The sequence below is a fragment of the Pinus tabuliformis genome, chromosome 6 (assembly GCF_031772625.1).
Source record: "Pinus tabuliformis cultivar Carrire ecotype Pingquan chromosome 6, CPIR1, whole genome shotgun sequence".
In the NCBI taxonomy this organism is placed as follows: Eukaryota; Viridiplantae; Streptophyta; class Pinopsida; order Pinales; family Pinaceae; genus Pinus; species Pinus tabuliformis.
In genome coordinates this window covers 2104851226-2104868200 of record NC_142292.1, presented here as the reverse complement: position 1 = coordinate 2104868200, position 16975 = coordinate 2104851226, and the positions used below count along the sequence as shown (strand labels likewise).

At 35.1% G+C, this 16975-nt stretch overlaps 1 protein-coding gene across 3 annotated transcripts in view; it reads right to left on the bottom strand.

Annotated features, from left to right (window-relative positions):
- Window positions 1-1897: 1897 nt before the first annotated feature.
- The window catches only part of LOC149267660 (putative plastid-lipid-associated protein 4, chloroplastic), a 279800-nt gene continuing 264722 nt past the window's right edge, over window positions 1898-16975 (bottom strand). For all 3 annotated transcript variants that reach the window (XM_089433800.1, XM_089433798.1, XM_089433804.1), the window contains one exon: window positions 1898-2202. In XM_089433800.1, the coding sequence (XP_089289926.1) occupies window positions 2130-2202 (73 nt within the window). In that variant the 3' untranslated portion in view covers window positions 1898-2129. The remainder of the gene's footprint in view (window positions 2203-16975) is intronic.

Here is a 16975-nt window from a genome sequence, read left to right as displayed (position 1 = left end):
GACTTGTAAATGGTCCATCTGTAACTTATCTGCATAATGACTTGAATTGTGAATACCAATAATCACTGTGTAATTTGTGAGGGCCCCGAAATAACAACTTGTATGACAAAGGAAACACAAAGATTTGCTCGCGATCGATCGATATAAAACACAAGTCTAATCTTGAGGTCTGATAATCAATAGTTACACTTGCGTGTACGAATTGCTCATTCAATTGTGTTGAATGAAAGGAAGACGATTCAAGTCTCATTTATTATTTGAGACGTTATTTTGTCTCATTTTCACCTAATAAAACAACGGAATTGAATGTGACCTAAGTTTCTCAGTTTTATCAACCTTCAAATATTTAAAATTCCTAGTATACTGGATATGTTATTACCCTTGATTTTGATTAGTCCGCCATTGGCTAAAAATTAAACCATTTTTTATATAGTTAATATTAGTGTATTTAATTTAATTTTTGTTTAATATTAATTTAATTTAATTTTTATTAATCTATAATAATAAATAGTAATAAGGTATTATTGTGTAATTATTGTACTTTACACTATCCAAATCAGTGTCAGTAAATTCAATGGAGACGTAACAGCGTTTGGAGTAGAGACTCATCCTGATTTGTGAATAATGATGAGATACAACTCAGCACCACCAATTTTTTTTTTTATTTATTTTTTTTAGTTTGTTAGTTCAATAAAATCCCATTAATGATAAGAGCTCCATTGTTACACGAGTGAGGTCATGTGTAGTGTCATATCATCGGCGGTTTCTACCCATATATATATTTTAAAAAATTATAAATCAACAATTGCTATATTTGATGTTCGATAATTAAATTTTAAAATAATTATTTTAAATCATTTTTAAAGATTATCGTTAAATATTGAATTTTAAATTATTAAATAAATTTTTATTTTAAAATTTAAAATATTTAAATATAATATTTTAAAACATAATTATAATAATAATACAGAATAGTTTTAAGTGCGATTTTTTGGATTTTTTTGGCATATTTTAGATCGGAATTTTGTTAAAAAAATTGCAGTCAAATCTTGATTTGTGTTGTTTAAACTAGGATTTTCAGTATATATATGAATTCAGCCCTCTAAAAAACCCTTAAGGCACTTCCACTACGAAGAATTTACCTATCAATTTTTTTATTTCAATGAATCTTTACAGAATTCTAAACAAATTAGATTGGAAAATAAACCAAAAAACTTTAAAAAAAAATGGCATTTAAAAATTACTCTTAATAATAACTCAATTTTAAAATTATAATCAAATTGATATATATAATTATTTTATTTAAAAAATCCATTTAACATAATAGAATATACAATATTCTATAATTAAATAAATTAATGCAAAATGCATTGAATAACTTCACACCAGAATTAATCACCTGACCAAATCACTAATACATCTATGGTACAGTTCACTGCACCACAGATTCAATAGTCAATCTACCCGGTTCAATAAATTCAATAGTACAGTGAATTACACAAACAAATTCTTTGGGTAAAATGTCTCAATTTCGCAAACCATTATATCGTTATTGCTTTATTCTTTGGGGTAAAATGTCTCAATTTCGCAAACCATTATATCGTTATTGCTTTATTCTTTGGGTAAAATGTCTCAATTTCGCAAACCATTATATCGTTATTGCTTTATGCTTTAATTTAACTATATTTAAACTAACCGGCAGGGTCGCCAGCTATGCTGCCTTGTTGAGTAAATAAACATACAAGACATGAATAAATTGAAACTACGTCTTAGAATTTAAACGGTTTCCATCCCGTTATATATGACTTTTGAAAAAATGGCTAAATTATATCATGTTCTAGCTTTACCATCTGCTCTCTCAATTGATCAAGAAACAAAACAAAGGGGCCTACAAACATAAAACAATACCATCTTGTAAAATTAACATTTGTAGAACTAAATTCATCATCTTTATCATGTTGGGAACTTACACTTTAAGAAAAATAAAATTCCAATCAGGCAATTCCACCTTTTACAAGCTTCTTAAATAGAAAGGTGGAACTAAAGTTTTTCAAAGTTGCTTCTTTTAACAATCTTCAATTCAAGAAAAGTAAACAAAAATTTATTAGCACATCAGATCAAATGGGGTTCTATAATGGAACTCTATAAGTAGGATCAACCATGCGTAATATAAATAAATTGCCCTTGTCACCACGAGAAATCCTGCAAAATGTAAAAGAACATATGATAGAGCATTTATATGGCGCAAATGTTCTCTTCGAAAATTGTTAAAAAAGCATAGGCATTAAAAGATTCACGATATTCTATTAGAATAGAACTCTGCACACGCATTAATGCTAGTGCTCTTGATTTCATCATGTCAATTGATAAATGGAACTATAGAGACCTTTACCAGTTTTCATCTACATATACGTTACAAGTTGTTAACATGATGCTTCAAGACTAAATTTAAACCATAATCAAACACATTTCTTAATATAGGAAACACCAGTTCAGATCACTAATAAACTTGACCTTTGCCTTATAATATAGGAAACATCTCAAACCTTATGACAATTAAGTTTATCCTTATAAAAATCCCGTCTATATGAGATAAATAGACTAAGCCACCAATTTGATCGCATGTTAATGTGTCATTTAAATTTGTTTGAGGAGCTCAAACCTTAAGGCAATTAAGTTTATCCTTGTAAAAATCCCATCTATATGAGATAAATAGCCTAAGCCACCAATTTGATTGCATGTTAGTGTGTCATTTAAATTTGTTTGAGGAGCTCAAACCTCAAGGCAATTAACTTCATCCTTGTAAAAATCCCATCTATATGAGATAAATAGCCTAAGCCACCAATTTGATTGTATGTTTATGTGTCATTTAAATTTGTTTGATGAGCTCTTAAATAGTAGAACTAATAAGTAAATAGTAGAACTATCATACAGGAGAATAAGAATAAAAATATGCTTTTTTGATAAAGTCAGTCAGGGCACATCAAGGTATTTGTTGTTTTGTCAACTTTGTTGATTAATTCAGTAATGTTAAGAAATTTTTAAGGGTATCCTTCAATATTTTGATCATGTAATCCTAGCATTTTTAAGACGTGGAAACCATGCCTAACATGATCTCATGTTAGTCACATTTCCAAGGAGTTGTGAAATGCATATAGCCTAGAAAAGATAAAGATCAAGTAGTGACTATTACGTTGTTTGTTTGGCTATTCTAAAATCTACAACTCTAACTACAAGGTAAGGCAAGATGTGAATAGTGACATCCTTTTAGGAGAAGAGTTGCGGGACACATGTTAGAATTACATCATTAGTAAAGCTTAGCATGATATTTACAAGTTAGCAATTAAACCCAAAAACATATGACCTCAAGTGATGTGATCCTATTTGGCCATAACATGCAGCATTTATATTTCATATCTTCATGTACTTGAAGAACATTTTCAGATATGTGAAAAGGACTTTGAACATCAATGTGTTTAGGGCAACATTAATGCATTTGGAGTGTTATTACAATAAACTTCATTTTTTAAATATTTTAGAAAACGCTGATAGTTGCAGTGTCAACATCTTAATCGTAATAAACAGGGAAAATTTATAATAGGGGGGCTATTAGCATTTTTAGCAATCTGATATGGTCTTGCGAAGGAAATCGCTAACAACGAGTGTAGAAGCATTTTTCATTTTGGTTGACAGACCAATTGTCAACACCAAAACCAGTTTTCAAATTGAAAAAGTGATGACTATGTTGACCACGTCAGCGTCAACATTTTCGCTTAAACGTGTCTCCATCTGTTCCAAGAGGGTAAAAGTATCGATTAAATCATTTTTCCTCTGCTGCAATGAATGAACATCATTTAACATGACCATACCATATGATACGGATTTTATTCGTAATCATAACCTAAAATGATGTGATTATTCACTTGTCACCTGTGTTATCTCAATTGCATGCCAAGTTATCTCACCTTGCCTCGTAAGTAGTTTGTTTGTGTTAGTTTGGAAACATTTACACTTGGCATTGGAAATTGTTTTGTTCATAGGGATTCAAGATCGAATCCTGAGAAGACCACATAGCGAAATGCGGAAAGGAGGTAATATGAACCGGTCTGGGCCCAAAGCGCCGAACTTGCTGGACATTTACCTCGAAATTCTTCGATTGTTTCAGTAGGCCGACTGGAGCGAATTCTTCCACTTTTGCACCGACTACCACGATGTAGTGGCCCAGTCGTTTGTGCAGGGGTTCGATGGGAATCATGTGGAGGTGGGAGGCTTGTCATTTGCAATTACAGAGCAAACCATTGTTGAGGCCACCTCGTTACCAGCTGATGGTGAGTTGATTTTTCATAGTCATGTTTTGGCAGGGATCAATGTCCCTTTCTTCTTCAAAGAAGAATTCAGAGGACAAAATTGGAGGGTTGGAGTTCAAAAGGAGTGGTTGTAGGACCAATGGCATGTCCCTTTACACCTCTGTCAGCAATACTTTACATGTGAGGGCCAGTTTAATTAGGTAAACCTCTACCATTTTTATTTTCTCGCACATTTTTCTGGTCAGATTATAATCAATCCGTGTTTTTATTTGTTAGAGAGCCTTAAACATATGGAAACTAGGCTCAGGGCCCACACTAGGATTAGGGCTTGCACTAATCCCTCTTCTCATTTTATATACCACAAAGCCCTGATAAAATTGATAATAGAAAGCCAGCTAGCTAAGGCAAAAAGAACCTAGAATCATTTCCTTTTCTGGGGAGGTTTTCAACCTCAACCCCTTAAGAGAAGAAGAGGCAGACCACAGACTACCAAAAAAGGGAAAAATGCTAAAAATCAAGATCTTATTGAACCCCCTCCTAGCCAGGAAAACCTAGGAGTTCCATCTACATCATCTGGTCCAAAAATTCCTAAAGTTTACTAGAGGAAAAGTGCTTGGCTTCATAAACCAAACCCTCTACCCTTTGTGAACCCACCTGGTCATGTTGGCTCTTCCCATGCTGCGACTCCACCTTCCAAAACTTGCTCTGCAGACACCGCTAAATAAAAGGATCCTAAGGGCAAACAACTAGAGGTTGAGATCAAAGAGGAGGAGACATTGTCTAAGGTCTTCAAGGGTGGAAATAGACATACCAGGCCAACTAACAAGTTAAGATATAAGATTGAACTCATAAATAACCCAGAGTTGGCCAACGAGGTGATTGGCGTTGACAAGATGCCACTGAAGGACCTCATTATTGACAGGAAAAAGGTTACAAGATCTAAGAAGAGCAGAGGCAGAGAAACTGTGAAAAAGGGACCCATGGAGACAAGGCAGAGCAAAAAGCAGAGATTGGAGAAGGTAGATGTATTGCTTAGAGCTACTAGTACCCTCAGCTAAGATGCTTGGGGGAATAAAACTCAGAATTTTGCCTATCTTTTCATGAAACAGGGTTTTCATTTTGTCGCTAACAATCGGCCTTATAGATTTTGCGTGCAACATAACAGTGGGGAGAGCTAACATTCCCATCATTACCATTTTTTATGAAGCTGACAGATCCATTGTCAGCTATTTTGGGGTGAAAACTGTGTGCGAGTTGATAGAAACGATATAGGGAAATGTTGACAGTTAGCCTGTCAACGATTCTAGATTAAAGAGGGAGAGTTGACATCTCCGTTGTCAGCAATATTCATACAAGCAAAAATGTTGACCCTCCGGTTGTTAGCGATTTTGAAATCAGGGGAAAACAAAAATGTTGACAGTCATCTTGTCAGCGAAAGCTACAAACAGAAAACTAGTGAAGCTGACAGCAACAGTATCAACATTTTTTCCAGGAGTTTCGAAGGAAAGAGGGATGAACAGAAAAGCGGTTTTGGAGGAGTTTTGGGCCTGATTTGCAGAGGGACCTATTTTTCCAGCTAAGATGTTGAGCCACCAGATAGGGACCTGTTTCTTTTTCCAAGGAAGACAGTTTGAGAGATATTTTACTTCACCTACATATCAACATATTTTCCTGTAGTTATTTTAGGAAAAGCAGAACGTATTTAAGTTTTATATTTTGCATGCATGAACTTGAAAGATATTTAGATATCTTAGACTTTTCTAATTAATATGGAGACTATTATTTTGAAAACAATTTATGTAAGTTCTATAAAGCAGTTTATGAAGAAAAAGAAGGGTTGGAATTTTTTTTGAAAAACATATTTGCATTCTGGTATATTTGAGCAGTCTCGAATATATTTACAGTTTTTAATGAGCATCTTGTAGGAAACTCATGTGTTTTAGTTCCCTGTTAGTTTCGTCTTTGTTATAAAAAATTTCGTTCATGTCTGAAAATGTTAGTATCTAAGATTGGATTTCATTTATGCTCATGCCTTGTATTTATCGGGCATTAGTATTTGTCACTTCAGTTAGTTATAAACTCTGTTTCATTCCAGTTTTTCTTTCTTCCAGTTTCTCAAACAGTCAAAGGATTTGTTGTTATCATGCTTTTTATAGCTTACTCATTAGATATGTAGCCTTACTTGTTTAGCACTAGACTCCATGCCGAATGGTATGTTTTGTAAACTGCCCAACCAATTTCATCATATGATCTAAATATGGCCATCGAACTCAATTGCGAAACTTTCTACTACAGTGACCATAGAGCAATTGAGTTTTATAAAGAGATCCCTCTCCAGGTTGAAGTGCCAGCTTTCAACCTAAAAGAGGTTCTGAGGTTACCTTAGGGTTTTTCCCACAGTCAAGGTTTTCCCTAAGTGATAACATGGAGGAGAATTTCCACCTTCCAAGCAATAGTTGAAGATTTTAGTCTTGTTGGGCTTAAAACTAATCGAACTTACATAAGACAATAGGGCAGGGAAATATCCCTACCCTAGTGAGTCAAGAAGAATTTATTGAGTTAAACCAAAACTTGAAATGGAACATGTCAACCATATAACTAATTCCTTGTTCCCTATTACCTGTTAGATATATATATATATATATATATATATATATATATATATATATATATAGTTATTGAAGAGGTATATCTAAAGGAACAAGACCATTCATGAAGGGGCACCTGTCTAGGTATATAAGCAGACCCTCATTTGTAAAAGTCTTATCTCATATCTTTTGTACATTTCACATTCTTACATAAATATATATCTTGTCCTATAATGGATATTACAATATTCTAGATATTCTGAATATTCCGCTGTGTATACAAACACTACTTGTTGTTGAGTTTTTAAGTGCAATAGAGACAAGCACTAATTTTTTAAACACTGGTAATTACTTCAAATGATATATTTCTTTTAACAATTCCAGTGTATCATTAAGCAATTACACTTCATAAATTCAACCACAAAACCATAAGGAAAATAGAGATCACAATGCACAAAGAGAACATGAGATTTACCCTAGGAAAACCCATTTGGGGGAAAATAAATATATATTAAAGCTTTCCTTAAGAAGAATTAAAAAATATTTTCCAATTCAAGATTTTGAAAGGAATTACACTTAAGAGGGGTTTGAAAGATTAAAAAAAGTTAAAAACAAAAAGGGGTTCCTTTTAAAACCCTGGGCTCATCTCAAAAAGGTAAAATGGAGACAAACAATGGAAGCTTTTCTGAAACTTTTAGTAAAAGTGTTAATGCACTATATAAAATCAAAGGCTCACTTGTAGAAAATGATATTATAATCTCTATCGATCCTACTCAAGATAATAATTATGTTAGTATTGAATGTACACTATATAAAATCAATTGATCAAAGGACTATTATTTTGCAAACAATTATGTACATTCTATAAAGCAGTTTATGAAGAATGCAGAAGGGTTGAAATAATGTTGAAAAACATATTAGCATTCTGGTATATTTGAGCAGTCTTGAATATATTTACAATTTTTTATAAGCATTTTGTAGGAAACTCATGTGTTGTAGTTCCCTGTCAGTTTCCTCTTTGTTATACAAACTTTCTTTCATGTCTGAAAATGTTAGTATCTAAGATTGGATTTCATTTATGCTCCTGCCTTGTGTTTATCGGGTAATAGTATTTGTCACTTTAGTTAGTTATAAACTTTGTTTCATTCCAGTTTCTCTTTCTTCTAGTTTCTCAAACAGACAAAGGATTTGTTGTTATCATGTTTTTTATATCTTTTTCATTAGATATGTAACCTTACTTGTTTAGCACTGGACTCCATGCCCAATGGTATGTTTTGTAAACTGCCTAACCAATTTCATCCTATGATTTAAATATGGCCACCGAACTCAATTGTGAAACCTTCTACTCCAATGACCATAGAGTAGTTGAGTTTTATGGAGAGATCCATCTCCGGGTTGAAGGGCCCGCGTTCAACCTAAAAGAGGTTTTGAGGTTACCTTACAGTTTTTCCCGCAATTAGGGTTTTTCCTAAGTGATAACATGGAGGAGAATTTCCATATTTCAAGAAATAGTTGAGGATTTTAGTCTTGTTGGGCTTAAAACTAATCGAGCTTGCACAAGACAATAGCGCAGGGAAATATCCCTACCCTAGTGAGTCAAGAAGAATTTAATGAGTTAAACCAAAACTTGAAATTAAACATGGCAACCATATAACTAATTCCTTGTTCCTTGTTATTATTATTATTATAATTAGTTATTGAAGAGGTATATCTAAAGGAACAAGACCATTCATGAAGGGGCACCTGTCAGACCCTCATTTGTAACAATCTTATCTCATATCTTTTGTACATTTCACATTCTTACATAAATATATATCTTGTCCTATAATGGATATTACAATATTCTAGATATTCTGAATATTTCGCTACATATACGAACAATGTTCATTGTTGAGTTTTTAAGTGCAATAGAGACGAGCACTAATTTTAGAAACACTGATAATTACTTCAAATTATATATATATATATATATATATCTTCTTTTACCAATTCCAGTTTATCATTAAGAAATTACACTTCATAAATTAAACCATTAAACCATAAGGACGGTAGAGATCACAATGCACAAAGAGAACACAAGATTTACCCTAGGAAAACCAATTTGGGGGAAATTAATATATACTAAGGTTTTCCTTGAGAAGAATTAAAAAATATTTTCCAATTCAAGATTTTAAAAGGAATTACACTTAAGAGGGGTTTGAAGGATTAACAAAAGTTAAAAAACAAAAAGGGGTTCCTTTTAAAACCCCAAGCTCATCTTGAAAAAGTAAAATGGAGACCAACAATGGAAGATTTTCTAAAACTTTTAGTAAAAGTGTTAATGCACTATATAAAATCAAATGATCACTTGTAAAAAAGGATATTATAATCTCTATCAATCCTACTCAAGATAATAATTATGTTAGTACTGAATGTGCTAATCAATTAGTGATTTCTTAATCAAATATAACTGAAACGATGGACTCGATGAATAAAAAACAATATGACATAAGCAATCTACAACTAAGTACTGGAGATTATACTTTTGTATCGCAATTCACCACGAAACCCTTATTTTGTGACGATAGTGATATAATTCTAGGTTCACCCTGGATGGAACCACTAGGGTCCTTCATCCTGTTGAAATATGTAACTAGGTTTGGTCTTGATAAATATGAAATGTACTCTTGATTCTTGTATATTGTAAAAAGAAAGAAAATATATTATTGTTATTTTTTGTAGCATGGGTTTCACGCTCAAGGTCATTCTATTTATATGTCAAGCACCTATTGGGTGCTTCTATGGTTTTCCATAGAGTCAAGAAGTCAATAGAGTCATTGTCATATGAATAACACCCTATTGGGCATCCTGTAACATGTCAAAAGAATTATTTTTGTATTTAAAGTGTCAAAATACTCCTCCAAGACCAAGTCAGCCTGACAACTAAGAAGTTCGCGTAATTAGGGCATGTCGTCCTCCTTGGAAGCCTATATATAGGAGAGAAATCGACCTCCTATGGACACTCACTCATTCATCGTCATCCAAATGAAGAAGAGGCAGAAGAAAGGCAAGCGAAGAAGGATATAAGGAAGAAGGATGTGTTAGAAAATTAGAAAGGAAGAAATATTTTCTTATGTTGATAATTACTCGTGTTATTCTTATATTCTTATCTTCTTTATGTTCTTTTATCTTCTTTTCATCAAGAAATCATCAAATCAAAGCTTGAAGATCCACGACACAAGAGGTAGGCACTCAATCACGGCTAAAACCCCTCATTAGGGGCAAACCCAGTAAAACTCTTCCACTAATCAAATTGAGATAGACCAAGACCTTAGACCTAATCAATAGACCTTACTCCTCCACCAAGTCAGCCTTCCAATATGATTTAGCAACCTTCAGTAGTCTCTTCTTGTCTAGGAGTTACAATGCAACAATAACCCAGAATTTCGGCCCCCGGCAACTCCAAAATTTCAGCCCAACTACAGTACTGCAATTTCGACCCTTCCAGCAATCCAACAACTTCACACATGTGAAATAAAGAGAGAAAAATTCAACTTCTTATGCATGACAAAGACTTCCTTCTTCTTTGCTAGGTTTTCCTTCCTCTTCCTTGAATTTCATACATTTTCCTACCTCCAACAACTGCAGATCAAACTTGTTGTGAATATGCTCCAAATGAGGTCAAGTTGTTGCCTTTATATAGTAGTAAATTATGCCCCCTCAATTAGGTCGACTTAGTGGAGGAGGCCTAAACGACCTATTTTACATAAAAATCAAATTGTTCTTTGATAAATGAAGCCCAAGAAGAGTATTTTCCATATTGACAAAGACAAGGACTCGATATAAACCCTAGAAGCCTACAATGGAGGCTTTGACCTAAAAACCATTGACCCATGCTTTAATAAGTCAATTTATTTTATAGAAAAATTCTTTATTTTTTCTTTTGATAAATATAGTATATCATGACTCAAATACAATTATGAAGACCGACACTAGTTACATTCTTCAATAGGATGAAGTTTTTGGGTTAATTCTCTCTCTCTCTCTCACGTGCAAAGACAAGGCTAGGGTTTTGCAGCGACAAGGTCAAAATTGTCAAGTTGTGGAAAGAAGGTCGAAATTAGTGGAAGAAAGGACTTTTAGGTCACCTACTAGCCTTAGAAGGAGAAGAAACCCAAGCGAAGGAGTGAGGAAGCCTTGGAAGCCCTAATTTCTCTCACATGTGTGGAAGCAGCGACTGTTACAGGTGCTGAAAATTTCAGACCTACAGTGGAGACTGAAATTTTGCAGTTGGGGGTCAAAATTACATAATTGTAAGAGATTTGACTAGGTTTGACTTGGATAGAAGAAGCACATCATCAAGAAGAGGTCTGGCTTGGTCTTCGAAGGGTATTGGTATTGGTTTAGAGGTCTTAGAATTCGTCATTTGAAGAATCTATAAGAAGAAGAGATTTGTGAGTTTTCCTCTCAAGGGGAGAGGTTTTGGCCCTGACTTGTAGCGTACATCCTTGTGTTCCTGTGTACTATTGATATTCATGTTTTTGGTAGTTGTTTGTTGATAAGAAGAACATAATAATAAGTGAAGAAGCTAATAATCAAGAAAACGTAAAAATGCATCACAAGCAGTTTCAACCATAAGAGAAATCATACTAATTATAGCCCTATTGATTTCTCAACACATCCTAAATACGAAAAATAAGTTTTTGACATTTTGCTACAAAAGGAAAAAAATAACGCTATAGAATATTAGATTGAAGCCAACTTCGGTAACATCAGAAGACGTAAAATATTTATCAAAAGTAATAGTTCAAGAAAACCTTAAGTCGCAAAATATGCAAAAGGAATTTGAAAAGATTATCACAAAAAAAAAAAAAAAAGTTACCTCAAGGACCACAATGAGAAATCACTTATGCAAATTAAGAAGCTTAAGAATGACAAAAAGTTGTTGGAAAATGAAGTACAAGAGTTTATTGAGAAGGATGCATCAAAATCTTTAGATGTAAAAATTCAAGTCGAAGAAAAGGAAACAAATATGGATCCCATTAACTTCACAATTCAGTCAAGTCTGAATCCAATAGAAGTGAAGCTTAGCTTAAAAGCAGGTTATCTTTTGTCAGAGTGCCCAAAATTCTATCAAAATCAACACTGTTAAATGTAGAATGGTCATGAGATTTCCAAAAATCTAGTCATAATAGAAAAGTGGGAAAATTTTGACATATTTATGGTGTTTTTAAATCTATCGTGAAAAAATTATCTCCACATTTTGACTATTTGACATCTCACTTCTTGGACTGCATTCGACACGTTTGGGTGATTAGAGCACCTTTTAGAGAGGAAACTTGCTCTAGGACCATTTGTACTTGCTTGAGGTGGTTTTGACCATGTTTTCGAGGGAACTCCCTTGTTTGAGGAGATGTTTATGCTATCCCACGTTATTTATTTTATTTTGACTCTGTTATCTCTAGCTTGTTGGAGATAAGAGAAGATAAGAAAAATGTATTAATGTCCCATTGATGACCACAAAAATAGGTCAATGGGATTGTGTTAGGCACAATTATGTTTGTACAAAGCAGGGACACTAAAGTGGTTCCTATATAAGACAAAAAATAGGAAATGAGTGTATTTATGTTGGAATATTCGCCAATACTAGTGGGGTGAATCACTATTGGGCACTCTTTAACAATTTTAATTATATTATGTAAACATTAAACAATTAACACCATTCAACAATGCACAACATCAAAGACAATAAACAAGAGATTTTAGGTGGAAACCCTTCCGGGAGAAAAACCATTGAACACTTTTAATATAATTCTTAAAGATTGCATCAACAGGAATCTCCAACACCTAAGATTCTCTAACAACAACTGGAAGGAGGCTCCAACCCCTAGATTTACCAACTCCAACTTAAAGCATGTGCCAACACCTTGGTTTTATCAGCTCCAACTAAAAGGATGCTTCAACAACTTGATTTACTGGCTCCAACCCCTTGGTTTTATCAGCTCCAACTGAAAGGATGGTCCAATACCCTAGTTTTATCAACTCCAACTGAAAGGATGTTTGAACACCCTACCACCTTGAAGTGTTCTCAAGGTCCAACCTGAAGTAGACTTCAATCTCCACCTTGCACCACCCTACCACCCTACTCAACAAGCCTCCACTTTCCTGAAGGCTTTGACCTTCAATTCACCATAGTGGACCATGCTTCATTTTCAAATTTGATCCACCTCTACTCAATATCAATATAAACAACATCAACATAATCTGGCACAAGATTTTCGGCAACAATATCAACTCTCGTTACGGCTCAAAATGTATATCCAATGGAAAACCCTATTAGCATAGAGATAGATCCACAACACGTCTTTGAGTTGAAATCATTGTACCAATAGCATCCTATAAGAAACACAATATGTTTACCAAAGAAAACTCAATCAACCATTGTTCATCAATCCTTGATCTCAACTTGCAAAATGCTTTGTCCAAACCCTAGCAGCGTGCAACAAAAAATTGATCTTTGATTTAGCAACTCTCAAGAATAAAAGAAATTGATAACAACTCAATTCAATACACTGCTCATCAAACCATCAAACTCTGGCATCAACAACCTCCACCAAACAGTCTGCTTCTGCTCAACATGTAATTCAATATCAAATCCTGACCTTCAAGTGATTTTGCCCAATATAACTCTCTGACCCAATAGCTTGATCATCAACTAGCTTTGCCCAACTCTAGCTTCTAGAAAACTAGCATAGTACATCGACTATAGATATGACAATACATCACCAAGTCAATGATTCATGGTGATGTATGGAAACTACAGTTATATGAGATTCAACAAGTAGAAACTCATCTCTCAACATCTCTCAACATCAATATCTAGCACATCAAGTCCAATGATAAACCCTAGTAGCACTAGTACTTCATAAACTCCAAACCATTTCATTTAGCATATACAAAAGTATGGCATCTACAATAACAATAATATACCTTTTACAACAAAACAAGCAACACTTTTGTGATATGGTCAACAATATATCAACAATTAATCAAAGGTCACACATGTTCTTGAGAGCATCTCAGACAATCACCATGTATTAGCTCTATTATGCACCAAAAGTGGGTGACCCCTAGGAGAAACGTTTCTCCTATTCATCTCTTCCAGTCGACAACCACCAGCCCCTAAGAGCCACCTTGTAGCTAATGTGATGTGCCATTCATTTTTTTGCCACCTACATTTGTCATCTGTTCCCTCACCTACTTGTCAGGATCACATGTTGGAAGGTGGGCTTTTGGTCAAAAGGTACCTTATTCATTTGTAATATTCTAAGTAGAGAAATACAGTGAATATCAAAACATGAACCAAGCTACAGCAAATAGATGTAACATGCAAGTTGAAAATTCAACACATGAAAATACAATCAGAACACCATTGAGCAGGAATAACGAATCTGAGCCATTTTATTAATATTGCAGGCCAATATTTGTACAAAATGAAGTGGAATGAGTGCACCTAGGTTTGCTATAGCAAGCATGCAAAACCTAGGTGAGGGGGAAATATTCACATTGAAACTAGCTCAAATGGTTCTACGCCCTGCCCGGAAAATAATCATTGTTGCTGCTGGAGGCAAACTATGATTTGGGCCCTCAAATCTGCTCCAAAAAATTTGCAAAATTAGAGATAAGCTCCTTATACTGCAACTGAAAAACCTAGAAATCTTTCAGGTTAATTCCCATTTCCCAGAAATGCCCAAAATTAGTGTGAAATTTCCAACTGTTGGCCCTGTGTCCAACCCAAAAACTTTGTTGCAAATCAGCTCCAAATCCTTCCTCAAATGGCTAGAAATTCCTCTGCAAAAATGTCTTCGGAAATATGTGTGAAGTCCCTACCCCACTCATACTCAAAATCCCACTCCAACTCCTGCACTGTAACAATGCCTTAAAAACCCTTGCGCAGCGCCTGAAAGTGATAAATTCATCCCTCTCAATTGCAGTGATCTCCAGCTCTGTAAATCACCCAAGAATCTCGTCTTGCTCCAAGGGAAAATTTTGCAGTTTTTCTAGGTGAAGCTCCCCTAGGAACCTACACTCCAAACTCCACCCAATTTTGTCACTACGCCCCGTAGGAAACTCGCACTAGCTAAAGCAAATGATGAAATGGCTCCCAACTGCTATAAAATCAATCTTCCAATCACCTCCAAAATTCTCTCCTAGGATGACACTCTTGGTTCATCGAAAATCAATCTTCCAATCACCTCCAAAATTCTCTCCTAGGATGACACTCTTGGTTCATCGAAGTGTTGAAGAATCAAGGGCAATTAGGTGTAGTGTGATTCTTCTTGACTTGATAACAATTTGTAAAGCCTTTTTACTTTTCTTGTTAGTTTAATCTTCTTCCTATTATCAATGCATGTGTGTGTACTTCATCAAACTGCTACCAAAAACATAAGAACAAGAACACAAGATGTTGACTCTCTGCCAGGCCCAAAACCTCTATTCTCTTGAGAGGAAATCCCTTTAGTAAGTTTCTCTTATTGAAGCTTCTTATTGATCAATGCCAAACCCTAGACCCTTGACTAGAATGTCCTCCAAGCACAAGTCAAATCCTTCCTCCTTTATGCACTTTGTTCCCCGACACTTCCTTCTTTTGGCACTTTGTTTCCCGGCACTTCATCCTCCTTCCAACTATTGTTAGATCTTGTTGCACTTGCTCTAGAAGAGATACCTTGATGAGACCCTTTCCTTATGATGATCCCTTCCTTCTCTTCACCAACCAATGAACTTGTATGACTATAATGAGAGGGTTGTTATGACAGCAGAGACAACCTCCTTACCTTCGTACGTGTTTCCTTGTGATGTTAACCTCTTCCTTCTTCGCTTGAGTGCGTTCCTTCTTCACTTGAGTGAGGGGCCTTATAGGACTACTTAGATTGGCCAACCAATGAAGTTATGTGATTGTGATCTTACTGTTGATATGACTGCACATTGTCCTTCATCTTCTTGCATGTGTGACTGTATTTACCCAAAAAAACAGCCTCGAACTGTGAAAATTTATGAATCTAACACATCAGAAACCCCTACTAAAATATCTGGTTTACTATCTCCTACTTGTTCTTTACATTAACAAGTTATTTAATAACATAAACATCGAAGTAAACACAATTGCAACCTTCACAACTATACATATCAACCACTGAAATAAAATGAGACAATACAAGTGACATCGTTATTTTTGGACAATCGTCCCCGGAAAAACCCAATGCAATAAAATCGGTGCAGCATATAAAGGGTTTTATCATTAAGCAGATTTTGAATACAACTAGGGTGCCAAAAATGGCTCACCCTTTAGAGAATTTCCTTGGCAGTAGTACCTCTCTTCGGAGACAGATATTCCGGCAAATCAACAGCAGGATGATCAACCCCACAGTGACACTCACTGTTCCTTGTGTTGGATAGAGAAAGCTGCTCCAAGCACTCCTCTGGAACTACGTCACCCTCTCCTGGCTGATATGCTCTCAGTCTACCCCACAAAAGCTCCCAGCACAGCCTCTTCAACCCAGCGTCAGCCTCTACAACCCTCTGCACTATCTGTGTCAACCTCTGCAGCTTTGTGCGTCAGCCTCTGCGTCCTCTGTGTCTTCCTCTGCATCCTCTGCGTTGGCCTCCTTAGCCCCTGCATCAGCGCTCCTAGGCTCTACGCTGCCTCTTCTGGCACTTTGTTGCCTCTCTGATATGTATTATTCGGCCTCCTGCCGAACTGCCCCTCACTACAACTGATCACTTGTTCGATTTCCTCAACAAACCTCGCCCTAGAAAATCGAACTCTTGATCTCTCTTGGTGTCTCTCCAACTGACCCTCAAGCCTCCTCTTATACTTTTCTTGTTGACGATTCAACAACCGAGATTAAGTCCGTAATCAACGGCTAAGATTAGATCAGGGTTGATCCTCGTTATTTAAAACTTTTTCACCCATTTTATATTAATACACATTAATATTTAAATTTTCCTAAGTTTAGACTTAGGAACCCCATTAAAAATATTAATTATTTTAATATCTCTTGATCCAGGTGGAATTTCGCCAAACGATTTCTGGGTCTTGGA